We start from the raw sequence: 25,529 nt of genomic DNA on the forward strand, positions 1-25,529 counted from the left end.
AGTGCCACCCTTGTGAATTATACAGAGGTACTCTGGCAAGTGGGTACCCATCTGCATTTGGATCCTCTAATGCAGAGGAAACCACGTTGTGAGCATAAAATGTAGTATAAATGAAGTACTATTAGATAAAAAGAAAATGCTCAGATAGTATCTGTTGAAAGAGAAACAGAGTTAACATTTCAGGTCAATGATCCTTCATCACATCTGAAATGTTAATTCTCTTTCTCTTACCACAGGTGCTGAGTATTTCCAGCATTTTCTGTTTTATTCTGTTTTTTCAGGATTGGCAGTTTTTTGTCTTTCAATTATACTTGACATTCAACTGCATTACCATTGCTGAGCACCCTACTATTAACATCCAGGGAGTGACCTTCGATCAGGAATTCTCCTGGACCAGCCACATAAATAGTCTGGCTATAAGGGAAGGTCATTGATTGACTCACCTCCTGCACCACAAAGCCATCCCAATATCTACAATGTACAATTTGGGAGCACCATGGAATATTCTCCAGTTGCCTGAGTACATGCAGCTCCAACAATACCAAAGAATCTCATCACCATTTAGACAAAGCAGCCCACTTGATTGGCACCTCATCCATCACCCTGAGCATTCATTCACTTCATCACTAGTGGTTGCAGTGTGTACCTTCTCCAAAATGCACTGCAATTACTCACGTAAGCAACGCTGACAGCATCTCCCAAACCTGCAATCTCTACTACCAAGATGTATAAGAAAACCACCAACTGCTGGTCCCCCTCCAAGTCACTTATCATCCTAATATAGAAATAGATTACCAGTCTTTAATTGTTATCCATTCTAAGTATTGGAATTCCCACAAAACAGCATCTTCACCAGAAAGACTGCAACTTCAAGAAGGTGGCTCAACACTACCTTCTCAAGGACAGTTAGGAATGGGTTAATAAACATTGGCATTGTCAGCATTGCCCATATACCAAAATAGGGATAACTTTTTTTAAAAAGTGGACTAGCAGGTAAGGTTTTAAATTTTGTTTGTACTTTTAAACTAGATATAGTTAAGTCTGGCATGCAATTATGAAGATTGCTTAACAATTTCCCTTCCAGGGATAAAATATCTATAATCCTTGTCTCCGCAACCTTTATTCTTAAGTCATTGGTGTATTGTGAGGACAGTAGATTAAAGCTGATCTATAATATAGATGGTTGCTTGTCTAGTTAATTGGAGTCACTGGTGGCAACAGCCAAAGCATTATTTGTGGATGTGGGTCAGTTGTAGATCCTTGGGAATTGTTAAAGTCTTTTTAATTTGTTTCTAATCGCAGGTCTTCAGTCCTTTCCACTGCAAATTTATTGTCAGTGTAATAGGATTTCACAATTGCATTGACATTGATTTGGCAATTCATCCTAAGTCAGAGTCCAAACTAATTGAGGAGAATATAACATTTATTCCTTGAATTGCCAAGTTATAGAAGACTACAGAGCTATTGCAGATAAATGGGATTATTGTAGATAGATACAGTGGGCGGCACGGACATGGTGGGCTGAAGGGCCTGTTTCTGTGCTGAGCAACTCTATGATTCTGTGACCATAAGTAGCTGTCAATTGGGAATTGAAAGGGAAGGAGGAACTCAAGAAAATTACAACCTCTGGAGAAATGGTACTGAACAAATTGTTGGGAGCTGCAGGTTGACTCACAGCTGCAGCAATCCTAGCCCAATCCTGACCTCTGGTAATGTCTGTGTGGAGATTGCACATCCTCTATATGACTGCAGGTTTTTTCCCTGGGTGCTCCAATTTCCTCCCACATCCCAAAGACATGCTGGTTAATTGGTTGCTGTAAATTGCCCCTGATGTAGGGGGGTGGTAGGAGTTTTGGGGGAGTTAAGGCCATGTGAGGGAGAATATGCTACTGAAAAAATAAAGTGAAGGAGTGGAATTGGTGGGATTGCTCTGAGAGGCCAAATTGCATTCTTCTGTGTTCTTGAGGTCTTAAAAAAAAGTGACCAGTGAAATATTTGATGTTGGTTTTACGCTTCCGAATGCTCCATTAAATTGGCAAATAGTGAATATAATGCCTTTATTTTAAAATAAAATTGGCAGGGGGTGGGGGGTGCAGAAAACTACAGCTTAACATCTGTCTTGAAAAATGTTAGAAGCCATTATTAAAAGTGTTATATTAATGCATGTTGAGAAATTTAGGGTAATCAAGCAAGACAATATGATTTTGTGAAGGGAGAACCACGTTAGTCTGAAGAAGCAACGTATGCAGTGGATAAAGGGGAACTGATGAATGTACTAATAATGTGAAGGCTTTGGAGAGGGTGCAAAATGGTTCACCAGGATGTTGCCCGGATTGGAGAGTATTAGCTCTAAGGAGAAGTTGGATGGCTTGTGATAAGTTGCTGTATCTGAGGTTATTATGGAAAATAACGGCTCGTGCTATGGGAATTAACTTGCAGGTGTGGATAGAAGGTTGGGTGGCCAACAGGAAACAGACAGTAGGCCTAAATTAGTGTTTATCAGGGTATCAAGATGTAACAAATGGGGTGTCGCAGGGATCAACGCTGGAGCCTCATCTTTTTTCAGTTCATTTTTGACTTGTTAAAGGCACTAACGGTGTAGTTACTAAGATTACTGATGGATAGGAAACTAGGTTGTGAAGAAGACAAGGGGACACTACAAAGGGATATAGTTGGTTAAGATCTAGCAAATAGAATGTAGTACTGAAAATTGTGTAATTGTTCATTTTCTCTGAAGAAGGTATATTATCTAAATGGTGAGCGATTATAGAGCTTTGAGGTACAGTGATCTGGGTGCTGCTCTGCATTATTCATAAAACAAAATTTTGCAGATACATCAAGTAATTAGGAAAGCAAACAGAATGTTATTGTTTATTGAAAGGACAATTTAAATACAGAGGTTTTGCTTCAGTTATACAAAGCATTGGTGAGATCACATCAGGAATACTGTGCACACTATTGGCCATTTTTAAGAAAAGATGTTACCGTATCAGAAGCAGTTCAGAGAATTTACTAAACTAATACCTGGAATGGGCTGATTGTCTTATGGGGAAAGGTTGGGCAGGCTAGAGTTGTATCCACTGGAGTTTAGAAGAATCAGAGGCAACTTGATTGAAACACATGAAATCCCAGGGGGTCTTATATGTTTCAATCAAATTGCCTCTCATTCTTCCAAATCCTAAGGGGTCTTGTCAAGGGTGGATATAGTATTTCCTCTTGTGGAAGAATCACTATTTTAAAAGAAAGGTGTTGCTGATTTAACTCAGATATGAGGTGATTTTTTTTATGTCGTGAGTCTTTTGAACTCTCTTCCTCAAAGTGCAGTGGAAGTGGAGTCTTTGAATATTTTTAAGACAATGGTAGATAGATTCTTGATAAGCAATGGGTGAAAGTTTGGTGGGGCAAGAGAGCTTGCAGAGATGCAGTTACAATCATATCACCATGATCTTAATAAATGGCAGAGCAGACTTGTGGGACCGGGTGGTCTACTCCTGCTCCTGATTCATATGTACATATACAGGTAATTGCATACCATTTGAAGTCCAGTTTTCGCTCAAATCTGGAGGGTATAATGCTCAGGAGATCTATCGAGCAATTTGTAAACCTTAGTTTAAATGTTTAGGAAGGAGAAATCCCCTCTTCCTGCTGCCAGACAATTTAATTTGATAACTTCCAGGAAACCGCCTTCACTAGCAAGTATCCAAGCACATTTTGAGCTCTGTCTTTAATAGCAGAGTTAAAGTTGCAGCCAGGCAGGAGTCACAGAACATAAACATGGTTCTGCCTAGTTGGAACATGCTCTGAGATTGGGAGCAATCATGTAAATTTTTATTCGAAGGATGTTGCAGCTGACAATACAGTCACGTTTTTGAACATCGTCTTCTCTGAGGATGGTGTGGTAGCAGTTTTACAACCAGCAGAACAAGTCATAAGTTGTTCATTGCAAGGCCAACCAATATGTTTTTCAATTATTTCTGAAATCCAGTAGTAAGACAAAAATATGTTTACATTTGAGAAACACTTTCCACAGGTCTTGAATAAAAATCAAGCTGAAATGTAACAGTCAAACCAAAGTTAACGTCATTTTTATCAGAACGAGTTTTTCTTGTATAAAAGGAGACATCCAGTTGGAATTCACAAATTGCTAGTTGTATTTCTTTTGTGCTTAAGAAATACTCCCTATTTATTTTGACTACAAAGCTGAGTATTTGGTAACAATGTAACTGAACAGAAACATAATTTTAATTTTGATTTTAAAAGAAATTTTAAAAAAGCATGCAAATTTCTTTTGATTGTTGATGATATTCTTATCAACATTGTCCATTCTATATCATTACTTAAAAAGAAACTTCCTGGGAACTAATAGAATAAGTAAATCTGCATCTATCTCATAATCTCACATAAACACCAAGATACTCTTTTCCTTGTACCCTTTGCTTTGTGTTAATCTTGGAATGCAAACAAGAGTATTTATGCTTGTCACTGGGATATTTATTGGTAGTTTTATCTTCCTCCAAAAAATTAGATTAAAAGAACTCTGCTTTCTTAGTAATATCCAAGAGCTTAGTAAAAAACCTTTCTGAACTTACAAACCTAAAGACTTCCACAGCTATTTTGATTCACGTGGGTCCATGACATGCCTGTCTTTTTGTGGAACAGGTGGAATAGTCTTTGTTTTAGTCCTCCTCAGGCTCTGTCCCTCAATACTTTTTTTTCTGATACATAAATGATTATATTGATGCTGCTTCCTATACTCTTACAGAACTTGAAAATTTCATTCCCTTTGGTGCTAATTCCTGTGCTGCTCTCACTTCTGACTTTTCCCTTTCTGGATCTCTGTCTCCCATCCTAGGGTATAGCTAGTGACAAACATCTATTACAAGCCTATAGACTCCTACTGTTATCTCGACCAGCTATCCCTTCCCTGCCCTTTCTGCAACTTCAACCCAACTTGTTTTCTCTTTTTCCCCAGATCTGATGAAGCATGTATAACTCTGTTTCTTTTTCCACAGATGGCTACCTGATTTGCTGAGGATTTCCAGCATTTTCTGCTTTTACTTATGTTCTCAAATGTTGATTCACTAACATTTTCTTCAGCAATAGCTTTGTGAAGCACTAAGTTCTTTCATTGGCTTTAGAATGTAAAGAAAGTGATTATAGGATCACTTTATGTATGTTAAAGTGGCCTGGTGGTGCAGCGGTTAGTGTTTCTTCCTCCCGGTTGTACTCCAGGTTAATTCTGACCATGGTTGCTATCTGTCAAGAGTTAGCATGTTCTCTCCTTGCTCCAATCTCTTCCTACATTCCAAAAACTATGCTGGTTGGTTAATTGTCCACTGTATAATATTCCTTAGTATTGGAAAATGACAAAAGATTTAAAGTGGAGGGGAGGGGCATTGAGAGAGTAAATGTTGCAGGGGTACAGGGAAGTATGGAGGTGGGAATGGAACTGATGGGATTCCTCAGTTGGGAACTGGCATGAACCTGAATGGCCTTCTTCTGAATTGGAATAAGTAAGTTAAAATATGTTAAAGAAATATACAAGAAACCAACTCACTGTTTTCCATGAATATTTCACATTCATTAGACCATTATTATCTATATTTTAATATCCACCATTTCAGAAGGATGATGGTAAAAGAATCTTGGAGTGGTTCATTAAAAAAATTCTGAGTCACTCAATTACTGCACATCAATAATTAACCTCTTCACACAGATTTTTGAATCTAAAGAAGCAGTGAAATGTTCACTGTATCTATGATTTCCTTATAATGATTAATTGAAGCAACATATAATAAAATCTAGTTCACTAATAGTCAATTAATCTCCAGTGGTAAATTTTGTTAATTTGTAGTGTTGCAACATACTGTTATTAGGACAGTGCCCTCTTTTTGATGCTTCTATGGATTCTAATAAATTTGGCCCTTGATATTGTTTAGTCTAGTGGAATCTTGGGACAGTATGTGCCAAGCCAGTGTTATTAGAGCACAGAACAAAACATATGAAATTAAGCAATAACGTTCACTAAAGTTTTGACTCAATTTTATATGAAGAAAAATTCATTACAGATTATCACATTTTTAATATAAGAAGAAGATAGACATTTTAATGTAAGTTGAAGTTTAATTCTTGAAAGTGATTTAGAAAATGCATTGCAGATTGTGAACAGTAACTTTAGATACTGAAACTTTACCAATAGTTTAATCTTAGATGCAGCACAGAGATGGATGTCTCTAGCACCTTTGTGGTGCTCAAAAAAGAAATAATGGTTGTATCTTATTCAGTCTTAATCTTGTGGTCTCATAACTGAAATTCATCTTGGTCTCATTTGTTAAAATTAATGTGATTGCATAACAGAGATATTCTGAATCTATCACCATCTATAATGAGTTAGATATTTTCACAAAGATTTTCACAATTATTTCTGATAGATTCTGATGTTTTTTGTTTAATTTATTCATTCACAAAATCTGGCTATCACTGGCAAGGCCAGCACTAGACCATCCCTAAAGAGGAGGCAGTGAGCCATCTGCTTGAACCATGGTAGACCTTATGGTGAAGGAACTCCTACAGTGTTTTTAGATATGGAGCTCCTGGTTCTTGACCCAGAAGTAATGAATCAATGATTATTTCCAAGTCAAGCTGATGTGTGACTTGGAAGAAAACTTGGAGTTTACATAAACCTTCTGCCTTGTCCCTCTAATTTGTAAGGATGGGAATTTTGCAAGGTGCTGCAATAGAAGCCTTGGTTGAGTAGCTGCAGTGGTTCATATAGATAGATTCAAGGATTGAAAATTTGGGACAAAACATAAAAGGGAGTTATGAAGAAAAGCTTATCTATTTGGAGAGTGGTTAGGATCTCCAATTTTCTACCTATAAGGGTGGTACAAAAAGGATCAATCGGTGCCTTTGAAAGGGAACTGGATAGACACTTGAGAGAGAGTAATTTTCAGGGCTGTGAAGAAAGAGCAGGGAAATGGGACTGATGGGATTGCTTTATCATGAATCAGCATAAACTCATTGGGCTAAATATCACAAAACAATTCTGCTATCCTATAGACAAGTTACTTGCTGCAGGATACCAGTTTTTGACTGCTGTTGTAACCACAGTATTTATGTGACTGTTCCATTTAAGTTTCTGGTCAATGTTGGTTCACAGGAAGTTGGTGGAGATTCAGTGATGGTAATGTCATTGAATGCCACAGGTTGGTGGTTGGAATCTCCCCTGATGGAGGTGGTTACTGCCAGACCTTTGAGTGGGATGAACATTTCTTGCTACTTTTCGGTCCATGCCTACGCGTTGATTAGGTCTTCCTGAATTGAGGCATGGACTGCTTCACTCCCTAAGGCATTATGAATGGAACAATCATTGACATACAGCTCCACTTCTGACTCTGTGATAGTGGGATTGTCTTTGATCACTAGTTGGTGAGGATAGAGCTTAAGACATTGCCCTGATGAATTTTTGTGATTCTGTCCAGGGACTCAAAAGATTAGACTCCAGTTATCATAGTTTTTGCAGGTCAGGTTTCCAACTAATGTAGACTTTTCCCATGAAATTTCACTGCCTTGAATTTTACGAGGGCTCCTTAATATTGCACCATGCAAATGCTACCACGAGTAGCTGTCGTGCTACACTTGTCTTTCTAATTCAGCAATTTTACCTATGTTTGGATCAAGACCGAAATGCAATCTGGCCCCACATGATTCCAGTGGAATCCAAATGAGGCAAGTCATTGGTAACTAAATACTACCTAATAGCAATTGGCACCCTCCAGCATTTTCCAGATGATTGAGAGTGGACCGATAGGGCAAGGATTGGCTAGATAATGGACAGAAAATGCCTGGAGAACTTTCCATATCGTCAAGGTAGATGCCAATGTTCTATTTGCACAGGAATAGCTTGGATAGAGACATGGTTAGTTTGGAGCACGTCATCAGGACTACAATGGGATATGTTCTCAGACCATATTGTTGTTGTTAGTGGGCTCGGTTGGTAGCACTTTGAATTAACGAAATGGCCTGAAAAGAAGCATCTGTAGTGGTGGGGACATGAGAAGGAGGCTGTGATGGATCATCCACTTGGCATTTTTAGTTCAAAATGATTGTGAACACTTTAGCCATGTTGTTTGCATTTACAGTCTCTGAACTCAGCCATTGTTGATTGTGCTACTTTATGTCTCCATTAGCTGTTTAATTGTCCACTACCATTCACAATTGGATGTGACAGAACTACAGAGCTTTAATCAGGTCATTAGTCATGGGAAGACTTGATTCTGTCCATAGCCTCCACTTTGCTTCATGGCATTCATATAACCTTTTTTTTTAGCTTGAACAAATTTTCATTACATGTGTATTTCTCTCCATGCTCCTGATTGAAAAGGATTTGTTCATCTGGCTTGAAGGGAATAGTGTCCTGAGGAAAAGCCAGGCCATGGAATTGTGCTGGAATATATTTCTGGCTCAGAGTGTCTCCCAGATGACTAGTTTTGAGCTTCTGGCTGTATTCTGAAGATGTACTTTTTAGCATTGTCATAATCCAATGCTACATGATAGAGGGTGAGCTCAGTGTGAAGATAGGACTTTGCTTCATTTAAAACTGCAGTGGTCACTACTGCCAAAACTGTCTCGGGCAAATTGAATCACAACAGCCACATTAGAGAGAGCAAACTATAGTGGGTTGTCCCTGTAGTGGTTCTCTCCCTATCTGTTGCAAGCCTCATCTGACGGCTGTGTCCTTCAGGACTCAGCCAGCTGCTTAAGGACTGGTGCTACCAAGCTATTCTTGGTGATTGATATCAAACTCCCCCACTTAGAGTACACTCTGTGCCCTTGCTTTTTTCAAGTGATGTGCAACATGGACGAGTCCTGATTCATCAGTTAAATGAAAGCAATATATGGTAAGCAGCTGGAGATTATATAACTTCCTTAAGACTTTTTCATGGTGTGTTTGTCTGATTATGTGGAATACCTATGAAGTTCTGATGCATAAACAGATATATCTAAGATCAGGATCAAGTGAACGGAAGATTTTTTTATAAGGAATATTAAAAGGGACAGTAGATATCTGCTCATTGGTGAGAAGTTCTAGGAACTTTTAGGACATGAAATCATCAAGGCTTGCAAGAATTGTAGAATTGATCAGTTATGATAAAACATAATTTGCTACTGAGCTTTTAAGGATTCAGTAGCTTCAAACTAAGCGGGCCTTTTAAGGTTGCATAACACTGACATTTTGTGAATTCTAACATATTTCCCAATATAATTTTCTCTAAGCCTGGCTCCAGTTCCTTTTTAATTACTAACACATATAATGTAAAGTTCGCTGCATTTCCCTTTAGAGCAATGAGTCAGTTATGTGGGCGTGACTAAGATCACAGGCTCCAGTCTTCCAGAAACTTATGGTTCCAGTCTTGCCCATATTTCTGACTGACTGGCCACTTTAACAGTAAATAAATACAAAAAAATTCACTGTAATCTTCCTCAATAATTGAAAGGACTTGGTGTTTTTTTTCCCAGCATTAAGGCTATTTTGGGATAGATTTCCAGATTAAAGCTATCTCTAGGCTTATGTGAGTTTGAAGTGAGTCCAAACAAATTGTGGAATGGTTTGCATTACAGCCAACCCATATGTTGTAGGTAATAATACTTAAGGATTTAATGTGCAAAATTATATCATGGCTATTGAAATCACTAATGGCCACTACAGAATGATTGAACAATATTTACTTCACCAACTTTGAAAGAAACAGTATTATATTATTTGTGTTTTCACAATCAGTTGACCTCCCTTTAAAGTTCTCTTTTCTTTCCTTTTAGAATAGCAAACACTTGAGTGGCAAGCTGCCTGGTTATTACCAGGTCAGGTGCACTGACAAGGACTGTCATATTTGACCTGATATAGGATCCTATTATTGAAATTGATAAAAACTAATCAATGATTAGTTCCACAACTGTTTGAAAGACAATAAAGTTGTCAATTGAAGCAGTTATTCTACTCTTTCCCCCCCCCCCCCCACACACACACACACACACGCACAAATCTCGACAATGTTTAAAAAAGAACAGCTCTTCCTCCTCTCCTTCCTCCATTTTTTACTGGCTATCTCCCTTCTTTCCGGTCCTGATGAAGGGTCTCAACCCAAAACGTCTACTATTCATTTCCCTCCATAGATGCTGCCTGACCCGCTGAGTTCCTCCAGCATTTTGTGTCTTAAAAAAGAACATATTTTTTAATTTTATTCTTTAAATTAGAATTATATCTAATTTTTTGAAATACCTCTCACTACCTTTTCACAAGAACATAAGAAACAGGAGCAGTAGTAGGCCATTCAGCCCCACTCATGTACTCTGCCATTCATCAAGATCATGGTTGGTCTTTTAACTCAACTGCATTTTTCCTGCACTATCCCCATTTTGCCTGATTCCCTTAATATACAGTAATCTATCAACTCTATTTTGAATGCAATCAGTGATTAATGCTTAAGAGCCCTGTGGGATAGAAAATTCCAAAGATTCACCACACTCTTGAGTGAAAAAAAATTCTCCTCATTTCAGATACTAAGTGGCCAATCCATTCTTTTGAGACTGTATCTCCTTGTTCTAGACCCCTTAGAAAGGGAAAACATCCTCCCATATTTACCCTGTTGGGCCCTCAAGAATTTTGTATATTTCATTGAGATTCCTTCTCATTCTTCTAAACTGTAGATGCCTAGTTTAGTCAATCTCTCTTTATAAGGCAGACACACCATCCCACAAATCAAACTTTGCTGCATTATCCTCTTGTATAGTATATCCCTCTGTAGGAAGTGTATCCTTTTTTTAGATAAGCAGACCAAAACTGCACACAACACTCCAGGTGTGGTCTCACCAAGGCCCAATATAATTATAATAAGACATCTTTACTCTTGTACTCAATTCTTCTTGCAGTAAAGGCCAACATAACATTTCCTAACTGCCTGCCACATCTGCATGTTATCTTTCAGTGACTTGTGTACAGTGATTCCCAGGTCACTTAGAACATCAGAATTTAAAAATACTCAGCATTTCTGTATTTTTCAAAGTGTTTAATCTTACATTTTTACCACGTTGTACTCCATTCACCATGTTGGTGCCCACTCACGTAACCTGTCAGTCACTTCTTGAAGCCTCTTTGCATCATTGTCACTACTCACATTCCCATTTAGTTTTATGTAATATGCAAACTTGGAAATATGACATTTTATTCTCTCAGCCAAATGACTGATGTAGATTATAAATGGTTGGTGCTCCACTAGTCACAGCCTGTTACCCTGAGAAGGAAGACCATTTATTCCAATTCTTTACTTCTGTCTGTTCACCATCTCTCAATTCACACTTGTATATTTCCCCAGTTTCATGTGTTCGCCAACTTCCTTTGTGGAACCTTATTGAAACTCCAACCATGCAATATTTACTTTTTCCTTTATATCTATTAGATTTCAACATAAGCTGGACAGCAAGTGATTTTACCTATATTTACTCATCATTTAAAGTACCCCAGGTCTACTCGGATAACCATTCCATGTCAGGTGTGATAGATTTTGTTGTAATTTTTGCCTTTTGTAAAGTCAAACACTGACTGCAAGCATTAAGAACCACAAAGGCATGAAACTCCTCGTGTCCAGATTTGGTAAAGTACCATGGTCAGCATACAAAATAAAAATACTTTATCCCCCAATCCAACTCATATTATCAACAAGAAGAATTAAACTCACGTTTTCCTCTTCACTGAGACCTATCATGACTGCAGTGGTGAATTTGAATCACCTGTTTCAGGGAATAGATCAAGCTGCTAACTTCATTCAGTTGTGACGGTGAACAGCTGGCAGGAGGGAAACGACAATTCTTTTCCCTGGGACTGAAATGGAAAGAAATGCAGTGCCTGATAACCCATTGTGCCATGGGTGTCTGTTCTGTTTTGTTAAATTTCATTTTAGATATTACACAATAAATTTTGCCCTCAAAATCCTTTTTTTGGTATTGTAACAAAATCTGATGGTGGTCACTAATTTATTATTTGCAGTAAGGTTAAGCAGTCACTGTGTACATTTGCTCTTTCACATTGTTTTCATTGAAAATATTTATTGGTTTGTTTTTGACCTATCTACTATTGTTTTCAGTGCACTTAGAATTTTCTTAAAAGGCTAAACTGCTTGGTATTTAGCATAACACAATGCTGTTAATAGTTTGAGGACTGAAGTATATAGTAGACAAAATATCAGTATAATGTTACCTAAGATTTCAGTTTATAATGTTTTGAAAATTGCTGTTATTTAAATAGCTGCTGCCAACTGTAGCAAGAATTCCACCCAAAGAGTTGAAGTTTTTCATCATTTTCGTTTATTTGTAAACTTGGCTTGGGAATTATAGATAAATTAAAATGTCTCAGTGTTAGCAATTTTTATAAGAGAGCTTTTATTCAATTCATTGAATTTCATTTTTCCAAAAATAGGTTTCAGTTCTACAAGTCATTTTTCTGTTGCAAGCGGTAATTCATTCCATTTTTGTCCAAACTATTTAAAATATTTCCCTATATTGCTTCTATTTATGTTTTTCATCTTTGTGAAGTCATGTTTTAAATAATGTCTTCCCTCAAATAACATGATTACAGTAAAGAAAGCTGTGTTATGAAAATGCAAACCTCCTGGGGACAGGACTAATAACTGAGAGCTTACAGTATTGAGTATTATTTATTTGACCTCTTTTAATCATATTTTTATTCACTTCTTCATACCATATTAAGACATACAAAGTTCCAAGTTGCATGTATGCTTATGATGCAGGTTGGAAATCAGACATAAAAAATAAAAGAAGCTTATTCTGAAACTTAAAAAAATGTAATCTTTAATCTAGTCCTCTAATTTATTTCAAAAGAATAAGATAACATATCTTTATTAGTCACATGTACATCAAAACACACAGTGAAATGCATCTTTTTGCATTGAGTATTCTGGGTGCAGCCCCCAAGTGTCGCCACACTTCCGGTGCCAACATAGCATGCCCACAACTTCCTAACCTGTATGTCTTTGGAATGTGGGAGGAAACCGGAGCACACGGAGGAAACCCACGCAGACACAGGGAGAACGTACAAACTCCTTACAGACAGTGGTCGGAATTGAACCCGGGTTGCTGGCGCTGTAATAGCGTTTATGCTAACCGCTACACTACCGTGTCTGCCCTTGTTAAGTTCATCTGATCTGATAAAGGAATATGTGTCCATATTTGCATTAATTCTCCACAAACAATTTAAAAGCAGCAAATCAAAATCCTTAGAATCGCTGCTTTTGTAATGAGATTTGTAATCACATACCAACAAGTATATGTGCACAATGAAACACAATTTCAGTGATGAAAATGGTATTAACTAAATCGTGAACTTATTACATGGATCGTGAAGTCCATGAATTTCCATCCTTGTCCTCTGCAGCAGATGATCCTCCTCCACTGACACTACAATCCTATCCCATTGTCCCTGACCTCTTCTCCATGATGCACCTTTCCCTGCATTTTTGAATCTGGATCCTGACCTATTTGTTTTCTCTTGTGAACTCTGTAATGCCAAATTTTTTGAAGGAAAAGCTTTTCAGTGCATTAAGTGTCCATGGCCTGATTGGGGCTCATGAATACAAAATTTTGCAGCAGCAAATCCCTGAAAAATGTTTGATGAGCTGTATACCTCCATTTAAACATGTGTTTCGAGGTGGCAAAGAATTTTTAGAACATTAGGTTTTAACTATAGCTTGAATAAACACCATTGTGGAAATGCATAATGAGGAAATATATTTGTTGTCTTTGAGTTGTGAAAAAAACGTTGAATATATATAGCCTGGAAGTTGATTGAAATTCTTGACAAATTGTTATGCTACTGGCTAAGCTCCAAATTAACAGGGGTCGCTTTGTGAGACCTGTTACCTCTGAATTGTATATATGCATTTGTTGTCATATGTGAAGATGCAGTAGAAGAACCATTACAGCAATAGTTTTCTGAATTCTGTATGTCCTTCTCAACATTAAGCAAATTACTTATAAAAAAGAAAGAAACGTGTAAAAATAAAATGAAATTGTTAATTCAAACAATAGTTCTAAACTAGGTTTAGTTAAAAGAGATTTGGATTTACATAGCAATGTTCAGGATCTCAGGATGTGCTTTACAAATTTAAAGTAGCAACAATTGTAATAGAGGAAATGGAGTAGCAATGCGCAAACACTGTTTGATAAAGACCAGCTATTTGTTTCCTTAGCCATATTGATTGAGAAAAAATTATTGGCCAGGACATCAAAGATAATTCCTCTGGTCTTCAGTGCATTGCCTCGGGATCTTCTGTTCACCTGAGGGAACAGATTGATCCTTAGTTTAACATCTTACCCAAAAGTCAATGCATCTTACTGTTCTGTAATCACCTTAGAATGCACTGGAGTGTCAGCCTAGATTTTTATGTTCAAATCTTTAGAAGAGAACTTGAACACACAATCTTCTGACTCAGAGTCAACAGTGCAATGGACTGAGTCAGAGCCAAGGCTTGTATTGTATCTGTTCTAAGTGTTTACTTCAATAATTTTCACTGCTTTGGGCATTTGACGTACTACGTATACCTATGGCTGAAATCAGTTTTAAAATCATTCGTTACTGACTGAAGGTTTTATTTCTTAAATGCAGAGTATGATTTCCTCCATTGTAAACAGCACTTACTATGCAAATGTATCAGCAGCAAAATGTCAAGAATTTGGAAGATGGTATAAACATTTTAAGAAGACAAAAGACATGATTGGTAAGCAAAGGAAAATAACTGATCAGTCCATTGTGTTGTTAATGGTGGGCACATCCTTTTTCAATGTAGGTCTAATATTGTATTTTATCTGTTTAAAAATGCAATTTTAACCACATGCACAATTACTTCGATGCGTTTAAGCTAAATATGAAAAGACAGGAAATTTTAATTATTTAAAAATGAAAAGCATTTGGATCCTAACTGCAGAAATGTCAGCTGTGCTGTATGTAGATTTGTGGTTATACTTGACTATTAGCTAAACTACTGTCCTATTTAATTATTTCAGTTGAGATATTGAAAACTATGGGCTGTTCAAACATTTACTGTTTTAACTTTTAGAAAATGATCTATGTTTATTTCTCACTAATCATTGATGGAGATGAAGTCACAAATGTTCCTAATTATAACAAGTTAGTGAATGAGTGCTTTAATTGTCTGACGTGTATATTTCAGTGTGAAAAATACTCAGTACCATTATGATTTGAGAGATATCATATTTGGACAATGGAAATCACATGCACTGAATATGAAAGCACTTGTCTGAGGTTGCGTTACAGTACCACTGTCATGACTGGATCATTGTCTGGCTTTGATGATGGAAGCACTGTACTTGACCTTCTAGTGATAGCTATATTCAGCACCTGCATAAAAGTGAATGTATAAGTTCTGTTATCCACTATTGTCAATCCTGCACCCTTGAGACCAAAAGAGTGGAATAACAGAATGTTGAATTGTGAGGGGCATTAGTTCAAGTGCATCATGGTCTGGAATAACACTGGTTTAGACACTATAGTGAGATAATGAAAAACCCTCTAGAAATTATGACATTTTTTCTACAGTAAATTTTGTCTTTTTTTTGTTTTATTCTGAGCATCTCAAATCTGAAATATTTTTATAGTAATTATTTTTCATAGCCTCAATATTATTCATCAGAGTGCTGAACTACAAGAGGAAAATTACCGTATTAGGACCAAGAGGTGAAGCAACACTTTTCAGAATAATTCACAGCCAAAATGATCATTGTTAACGACTGGAATCAGCAATTATGATGAAAAAATGATTGCAGATGCGTTTTCAGAATCGAACCCCAGGGGTATTACATAACATACAATAAATAAATTACACGGACATTTTCAATGTGAAGTGAAGCAGTGACAAATTTTACTACAAGTCTGTGAACTAGCACTGTTTTAATTTTAAAATAGTTTTTGTCTACGCTTAAGCTATCGTGAAAACTGAGAAAACATTCCAACAGTAAAAAAAACTCCTTTAAGGGACATTGGAAGCCCAAAACATAGCTCATCACTGATTCACAGATGTTCTTGGGAAGACCTCTGCAAAAAAAAAGTAACATTGCAAATGTAATGGCTCAGTGTTTCATCAGTCTGGTGTTGTGTTTGGACTTCCAGAATAGGCCACGTGGTAAATACGTAAAGATGGCATAAAAACTGTGAATCTCTTGCTGCTTTGAGAATAATAAGTCATTTTGTTTTACCCTGAGGGAGTAGTTTACAGCATTCATTTCCCAGAGGAAAAATAATCAATTCAAGATATTTGTGTACGTTTGTTTGAGAAACCATTGTTTTAAGAGAAAAAATTGCAGCTGATAATTGTTTGTCACAGATCAAGAAGTAAATGTAACAATTCTAAATAATACTGACCAAAGAAGGTATTTGTACTTTTTAATTGGTTATATGTATTTTATCATTAAAATAATTCTTATTTTTATTTTTCATAAAAATAGTACGACTTTCTGGCCCAAAGTCCTTTTAGTGGTTTATACAATATATAAGTATTAATGGACTGCTGTCTGCAGTGCACCCAGGAATTGATGGTCGCTACATTGGCTGAAATTAGTACAGTCAAAGGCACAGGGCAAGCAGAAGAGTATTTTGTTTGATTTGTTTTAAAGACTGTACTGATTTTCTGATCTTTCAGTAACTTTCAAATGTCGTTGCCCATGTTAGAACAGTAAATGTTAAGGAAATGGCTTTGTGAATGCTCATAAACCTCAGAGTTATTTTTGACTCTTATATCTTAAAGTATCAAGTGGGGGAGTCTTCAGTCAAGCTGGTCTGCTCTTAGTTAGAATTTAAATTTGCTGTACAGTTTTGAGTCAGTAAGATTGTAGGAATATTGATGTTTTGCCTGAATATATGCTAGTGTGCCTTGAAAATATTAAATCTGGGCTTTGTTCAGAATTTGTAGATTTCACAACCCTGAATCTGATATTATGTTGAATCTAATGGTACAATTAGTTTTATTGGAAAACTCAGGTGACATCTTTATTTTAACAGCTACACTGGCAGAGATGAAACTCATTGAAACTGATTGAAGTGTGATTGAGGAACAGAAAATGTTGGAAATGCACAGCAACTCAGTCAATATTTAAAAGAGAAAGGTTGACTCATGTTTCAGGTGGCACCCACTAACATAGGTTAATAAACTAAAGACTTGAAAGGAAAGGCATTTGAAGCTGATTGACACCATTTAACTGGTGTTTACCAGTTTGACTAGCTCCATAAGGCCATATCCACCAATGATTTCTTGTCAATTCATTCTGCATGGCAGAACAATCATTGAAGATCAGCAATGTCAAACATTTTGCCTATCTACATTAGCCCCCTTTGCCCACATTAGGACCATATCTTTCTATGCCTTGCCTATTTAAGTATCTGACTAAATGCCTCTTAATCATAATAATTGTGAGTCCACCACCTCCTCTGGCAGTGCATTCCGGATATCAACCATTCTCTGTGTAAAAACTTAGCCCTCTAAAACTCATTCCTCTCACCTTAAGCCTATGCCTTTTTGTTTTTCCTCCACAGATGCTGCCTGACCCACTGAGTTCCTCCAGGTTCCAGCCACCCTGCTCCCTAAGTTTGGGTCTCTCTCGAGACTCAGCTCTCTGTCTGAGCAATAATCCATACCCAGTGGAGAAACATCTGACCTGAGGTGTCTCTTTGTTCCTGTGTGAATTGGTCCACCAGTCTCTCTTCTGGGGGCCTGGAACTCTGCTCTTCTTGGGGAACAGAATCTGCCCTATTTATGCCTCTCATGATCATGCACACTTCTATGAGGGCATCCCATCATGGCCAGCCTGTCCAATCTCTCCCTATAACTAAAGTCCTCCTTCATTTTACCTTCAGACTTCCCGTAGTTTTAGGGGATTCTTACATTCTTAATACTTGCATTTCAGTGTTTTCTCCTGACTACAATTCTGTTTGATCCAGTAGTAATACATTTGGCTTCTGATTTCTTGAAAAGGTATTTCATTGTTTAGGTGATGGTGATGTAATCTGTCCATTTTTTGTGTTATTTTTAACCATGCAGCGCTTATTTTAAAGAGCAAGTAAATTATTAATCTGTGACTCAGATTGTTCAAAACTTGCCAGTTGTATGTGGGATGTCAAGACCAAGCCTTCATGCCAAGGGATTAGATTGGATTGAGGTGTTTTAAAATTATATATTCAATTAGTTTCATTAGAATTGTTATGTCCACATTTGCAATGTAAACTTCCTGTATTAATAGATCTATTTTAATTGTGCTGTCCTGCCAGTGGCAATGTGGGTTGTGGAGGTGGGTATTAGGTATTATTATTATGTTTTAATTTATTACTATGAGCATAGGAATTTATAAAAGCAGAAAGTGTACAGAGACTTAGTTCCCTGTCAAATGGGAAATTGAGACCAGGTGTAAACTTCAGATCTACCATCGTTACCTTTTCCTCAAAGAAAAAACAAGCCTTGGGACCTTCATCTATTTAAAGAATTGGCCAACTCCAACCTTCCTCTCCTCTCCAGATTCTTGAATCTATTGTTATTATGCAGAACTCCCTGTTTGAATCTCTTCAAGCAGATACCATTTCTGTACTAAAAGTCACTGATAACACTCATTGTGAATCTTTTACATCTTTTTCAGTCTGACTCCAGCCTTTCATCTGTTTGACCACACCAGCCTCCTCCAATGTCTTTCACAATCATCCTGCTGACTGGGACCGAACTTGCTAGGGGTTTCATTCTTTCCAATCTATTCATAGCCAGAGTATCATCAGTAATGGTGTTTCTTCCTGTGCCCACACCGATACCCTTTGATGTCTCTTAGGACGTTCTCCTTGGCCTCCTCCCAATTCTCATGTAGTATTTTCATCTGAAAACATGACATCAGATTCCATTGTACAAGGGTAATACCCAGCTCTATCTTATCATCACTTCACCTCTCCACTAACTGTAGGCCTATTTAGCCACATCCAGCATTAGATGAGCAGAATTTTCCTCCAAACAAAATATTGGGAACTAAAAATATCATTTTGATCCTCAGCTCAAACTCTGCTCTCTAGCCACAGTTCCCTTTCCCTGGCAATTGTCTAATACTGAACCAAACTCTTTGCAATCAAATAAAAAACAGAAAATGCTGGAAATGCTCAACAGATCAGGCCTCATCTGTGGCACAAGAAAGAGTTAACATTTCAGGTCGAAGAGCTTGATGTCTCATATCATTTCAAAATAAGTTTTATACTATCATTAAGGCTCCTTCCTCAACTTAGTTGCAGTTGCAGATTATCCATGCCTTTGTTATTTCTGGATTTTTTTATTCTAATACACTGCTGGCCACCCTACTTCATTCTGCTTTCCATAAACTTGAGGTTGTTTAAGAGTTTATGTTCACTATTATGCAAATTAGCTTGAGCAAAAATTTGGCGGGGGTGGGCAGTGGAGGCAAGCGGGAAAAAAGCAAGTACAATTTTGGGTGCAGTCTGAGCCTATGTCATTGAGTGTGCCCAAAGCAGTAACTCTATTGTGGCAACATCAAGTCAAGTTTCATTGACAGGGATTACACACACAAAGGTTTTTTCATATGGATGGATTTGGAATGACTTGACTTTTCTAGTATTTCAACTGTTCATCCCAGTTTGTTTGTCCTATGTACTTAGAAGTGCCTCAGTGAAAGTAGATTTACCCTTATTCCTCTTGTTTGATACATAGGATTCCTGTTTGTTTAATAGCATTTTGCAATTATCATATGAAAATGAATTATGAACCAATCAATTCCAATGCTTTGTTTTATTCATGCAAATATGGCAATGAAGTCTGACCCAGATTATGGGTTGTGATAGGCAGAATGCATGTTAGGCACTTTCTGTTTTATAATGCTCTAAACTTTCTGTTTTATAATACTCTAACCATGGTAAATTGTATGCACCTCACTTTGAAAAAGGAGCTCTATTTGATTAAAGGACAGAAACATAATGCACCATGCATGGGTGTACTGTATTTTCAAAAGCTTTTTTGTTAGATTTTGTTACTGCTGACAGCCTCAAAAATTAGTGGCAACATTTGATAAAGTTCTACCATCTATGATTAAGTTTTCTTTGTGTTTTTCTGAGTTATTATTAACAGCAAAACATATACTAAAAATGTAACATACAAACTAACAAAATGCATTTTTTTCAAGGATTGATTATTGTATTTTCAGTTCATTTCTTACTTTTTTCTCATTGCTCTAGCTGAAATGGAGACCATGTCTGAACTGTCTATTTCTCAGCCAGGAACAAATCATGTAAACTTTGGAGCACAAACAGTTCCTGGGAATGGTACTGATCTGCCCCAGCCACCATCACCGGCTCAACTTCCTCATGGTGGTCAGCCAACAACCAGGCCCCAACTTTCCAATTTGCATCCTGGACTTGTCTCTGCACCTCTTAGTCCACAGCTGGTGAACCAGCAGCTGGTTATGGCCCAGATATTAAACCAACAATTTGCTGTCAATAGACTCCTGGCACAGCAATCCCTAAATCAGCAATACCTAAATCACCCTCCTGTTAACCGATCAATGACTAAACCATTAGAACAACAAACTTCATCAAATGCTGAAGTGTCTTCCGAAATCTACCAGTGGGTTCGCGATGAATTGAAGCGAGCTGGAATCTCTCAAGCAGTGTTCGCTCGTGTGGCTTTCAACCGAACTCAGGTAAAAACAAAACATCTCTTCCTTTTGTACACTAGGCAAAATTCCAAAACAGTGAGTGGGACCTTTGTCATGAGTCTGTGTCATTTTGTTGTATTGCAAGGTGAGATAATGCAGAGAAGCTCTTTGTTTTACTTGAAGTTTTAGTGTAAAGGTCACTGATACTTTGTTGATTGTAGTATCTGAATCAGTGTATTCATTTTTAAACTTATGAGACTAGGAATTAATGTTCATGTGAACATTGACATATTATTATATTGCCTGTAAGAGTTTTCCTCTTTGAAGAAATGAACATTTATTTCGCATATTCTGCAAGTTAATGCCCATCTTTATCTACTTGTCTAATAAACGAAAGAATTTACAAATCTTTTTCAGCTACCCTAGTAATGCTGCACAGAATTCACAAACTCTGTTTACATGAGATTCCCTCATGATCAGCTAAAGATGCTTTCTGCTTTCTCATTTACTTATAGCATGAAATTTGGCTGTTTTATAGAAGTCTGTTTTTCTGATTTGGCTATTTTCTTTCAATACACTTCAATTAGTGTTGGTGATGTGTTTGTAATCCGGTTGGCATATTTCAAACAGGATGTATAAGTCTTAGAGAAAAATATTTCTTGTTTTATTTGGTTTTCAACTTGCGAGGAAAACTAATATGGCATATTGGTGAAGAACTGTTTTTATAACTACACATGAGTTTTCTCCGGGTGCTTGGGTTTCCTCCCAAATCCCAAAAACGTGGGGATTGGTCTGTTAATTGGCCACTGTAAATTCCTATTAGTGTGTAAGTGAATGATAGAACCAGGGGGGAGTTAATGAAAATGTGGGGAGAACAAAATGGGTGACGGTAGGATTAATGTAAAATGAGTGCTAGATGGTCACTGCAGGCATGGTGGGCCAAATGGCCTGCTGTTTCTGTCTATGACTCTGTGACTTGATTTAGCTCTGCTAATGCCTTAAATCTGTGAAGCTTTTAAAAATAAAACAGCCAAATATGCTTATTCTCCTTGAGGAGTAAAATGCTTTAATTTAAAATTTTCTTAGCCTTGCCAACAATCCAGAATTATTGAAGGTTGTTTTTGCAAACACATGTAGCTCAGAGAGTTATAGAGTCAAACAGCATGGAGACAGGCCCTTTGGGGTCCACGCCAACCATTGAGCACATATTTATACTAATTCTATATTAATCCCATTTTATTCTACCCACACTCCCATTAATTGTCCCCAGATTCTACCACTCGCCCATACACTGGGGGCAATTTACAGTAGCCAATTAACCTGGCGAATCTCACATCTATGAGATGTGCAAGGAAATCGGAGCACCTGGAGGAAACCCACACAGTCACAGGCAGAATCTGCAAACTCCACACGGACAGCACTAGAGATCAGGATCAAAGCTCAAGCTCTGAGATAGCAGCTTTACTGGCTGTGCTATTATGCCACCATTGTTATGGAAGCATTGCCTCCCTAGGAAAGCATTTTGATTATATGGCCAAAAAGATACTTAAAAGAGTCTGTTTCTTAATGTGGCGTGGCTGATAGGAAATTATGCTACTAATACTAAATGAATAATATTGGGAAGATTTGGTATTAGCTCCATTATATGAGAACTAATATTTATTTGGTAGAACAAACCAAAGAATGATAAGTTCTTTTTATCACGTAGAATTTGGTTGCAACTGTCCTGATCATTTATTCTCCATAGCAGTTGGAGTCAGTAAGGCAACCTGATGGAATTAACATGCTTGATATAGTGCATGTACCTACTTGTCACATGGTAAAGGGGTGCCCTCCCATTCATTCTGGAAGTCCCAATGACACAGAGCTGACAGTGGGCAGAAGGCTAAATTCCAGCCATTATGTCATAATTACACTGAGAAGTTCTGGTCCAAGTTATTTTCTAAGTGCACTAAATTTATTTAAACTGTATTGATTTGAAGTTTTGAGGAAGCATCATTTAAAACTCAACTTTAAACATTGGATGTACCCCATGTCATATATATTTAAAAATGGTATAGATTTATCACTTTCAAAAGTACTTTCTGAACATTTTATAGTAGATAGACAGTGCTGCATTCAAACCATTTGAAGAAGAATGTGTTGTCGTGGTAGATTAATTTAAGAAGTTTCTAAAATGCACAATGGACATTCACATTTATCTGCATTTAAGATTATGTAACATACTGGATATTTGGATGTAATTGTAAGAAAATACTTTCATCGATATTAGTGACAATATAAGCCACATGAGCAAAACTGTAGTACCTAGGAGTCACCCGGGTGATGAATTAATTTCCTTTGAAATTATTTTCATGCATATATTGTTTTAAATGATGTATGCTATATTGTTTGTAGGGAGGGGTTTTTGGATGTTTTTTGCTAGGGGGCAGGTGTTGTGGTGGACAAAGGCAAAAATATCCTATTAATGAGTTGGTGTTTGTGATAATGTTATTGTGGATTTATTGAGTAATTGAAAGTCTGAAAAATAGCAGTGTATGTCTGCAAATTGTTAACAGCATTGGCAAATTTGACAATGACAAAGGTGAAAGGGGGAACTTTAACTAATGTAAATGAGTTGATTTGAGAGAGGGTGCCAAATTAAGTTCACCAACAGTGACAATGCAATTGAATATGCTAACCTGCCATCTTCTACATTTATCCCATTCACATCAGGGTGTACATGGGAAACCTACACAGGAAAGGCAGGTTAGCATAGTCAATATACCTTATGCTTCTTCAGAGCAATGTAAATAAGAATTGGGTCCTTTATGGTGTTCATGTGCTTCATAAGCTTTCCCTGGAACTTGGAAGGGAAGCCGAGGCAAGAGCATAGCAGCATTGGATGGAGTCTGAAGAACTGAAGATCAAAATCTTCGCACTTAAACTCCACAGTTTAACAACATAACTATTGTGATTTCTATAATCTGATCTTTCCATAATTTATGTAAAACATAGAACAGTACAGCACAATACAGGCCCTTCGGCCCACAATGTTGTGCTGACCTTTAAGCCTCGCCTAAGGCTATCTAACCCCTTCCTCCCACATATCCCTCTATTTTAAGTTCCTCCATATGCCTGTCTAGTAGTCTCTTGAATTTGACCAATGTACCTGCCACCACCACCACCCCAGGCAGTGCATTCCATGCCCCAACCACTCTCTGGGTAAAAAACCTCCTTCTGCCATCTCCCTTGAACTTTCCACCCATTACTTTAAAGCCATGCCCTCTTGTATTGAGCATTGGTGCCCTGGGAAAGAGGCGCTAGCTGTCTATTTATTCCTCTTAATACTTTGTATACCTCTATCATGTCTCCTCTCATCCTCTTCCTCTCCAAAGAGTAAAGCCCTAGCTCCCTTAGTCTCTCCTCATAATGCATACTCTCTAAACCAGGCAGCATCCTGGAAAATCTCCTCTGCACCCTTTCCAACGCTTCCACATCCTTCCTATAATGACCAGAACTGGACACAGTACTCTAAGTGTGGTCTAACCAGAGTTTTATAGAGCTACATCATTACCTCGCAGCTCTTAAACTTGATCCCTCTACTTATGAACGCTAACACCCCATAAGCTTTCTTATCTACCCTATCCACTGGATATGGACCCCCAGATCCCTCTGCTCCTCCACACTACCAAGAATCCTGCCATTAACTTTGTACTCTGCCTTAGTTTGTCCTTCCAAAGTGTACCACCTCACACTTCTCCGGATTGAACTCCATCTGTCACTTCTCAGCCCAGCTCTGCATCCCATCAATGTCCCTCTGCAATCTTCAACAATCCTCTACACTATCCACAACACCACCAACCTTTGTGTCATCTGAAAACTTGCCAACCACCCTTCTAGCCCCTCATCCAAGTCATTAATAAAAATCACAAAAAGCAGAGGTCCCAGAACCAATCCTTGTGGGACACCGCTAGTCACAGCCCTCCAATCTGAATGTACGCCCTCCACCACAACCCTCTGCTTTCTACAGGCAAGCCAATTCTGAATCCACATGGCCAAGCTTCCCTGGATCCCATGCCTCTGACCTTCTGAAAAAGCCTACCATGTGGAACCTTGTCAAATGCCTTACTAAAATCCATGTAGACCACATCTACTGCACTACCCTCATCAATCTGTCTGGTCACCCTCAAAGAACACTATCAGGCTTATGAGACGTGATCTGCCCTTCACAAAGCCATGCTGGTTGTCCCTGATCAGACCATGATTCTCTAAATGCCCATAGATCCTATCTCTAAGAATCCTTTCCAACAGCTTGCCCACCACAGATGTAAGGCTCACTGGTCTATAATTCCCTGGATTATCCCTACTATCTTTTTTGAATAAGAGGACAACCTTTGCCACCCTCCAATCCTCCGGTATCATTCCCGTGGACAACGAGGACTTAAAGATCCTAGCCAAAGGCTCAGCAATCTCCTCCCTTGCTTTGCGGAGCAGCCTTAGGAATATTCCGTCAGGCCCCGGGAACTTATCTGTCCTATTGTTGTCTGATGGCTCCAACACATCCTCTCTCTTGATATCAACATGCTCTAGAACATTAACCTTACCAACACTGTCCTCAGCGTCATCAATGTCCCTCTTCTTGGTGAATACTGAAGAGAAATATTCATTGAGGACCTCACCCACTTCCACAGCTTCCAGGCACATCTTCCCACCTTTATCCCTAATCGGTCCTACCTTTACTCCCGTCATCCTTCTGCTCTTCACATAAGTGAAAAATGCCTTGGGGTTTTCCTTACCCCTACTCACCAAGGCCTTTTCATGTCCCCTTCTTG

The 25,529-nt window shown here is 37.9% G+C and overlaps 1 protein-coding gene across 4 annotated transcripts in view; it reads left to right on the plus strand.

Annotated features, from left to right (window-relative positions):
- The window catches only part of LOC127570438 (DNA-binding protein SATB1-like), a 110,366-nt gene that overhangs the window by 11,134 nt on the left and 73,703 nt on the right, over positions 1-25,529 (plus strand). For all 4 annotated transcript variants that reach the window (XM_052016022.1, XM_052016023.1, XM_052016019.1 and 1 more), the window contains 2 exons: positions 14,678-14,789; positions 20,297-20,760. In XM_052016022.1, coding sequence (XP_051871982.1) covers positions 14,678-14,789; positions 20,297-20,760 — 576 coding nt within the window. The remainder of the gene's footprint in view (positions 1-14,677; positions 14,790-20,296; positions 20,761-25,529) is intronic.

Source organism: Pristis pectinata, chromosome 5, assembly GCF_009764475.1.
Source record: "Pristis pectinata isolate sPriPec2 chromosome 5, sPriPec2.1.pri, whole genome shotgun sequence".
NCBI classification, from domain to species: domain Eukaryota; kingdom Metazoa; phylum Chordata; class Chondrichthyes; order Rhinopristiformes; family Pristidae; genus Pristis; species Pristis pectinata.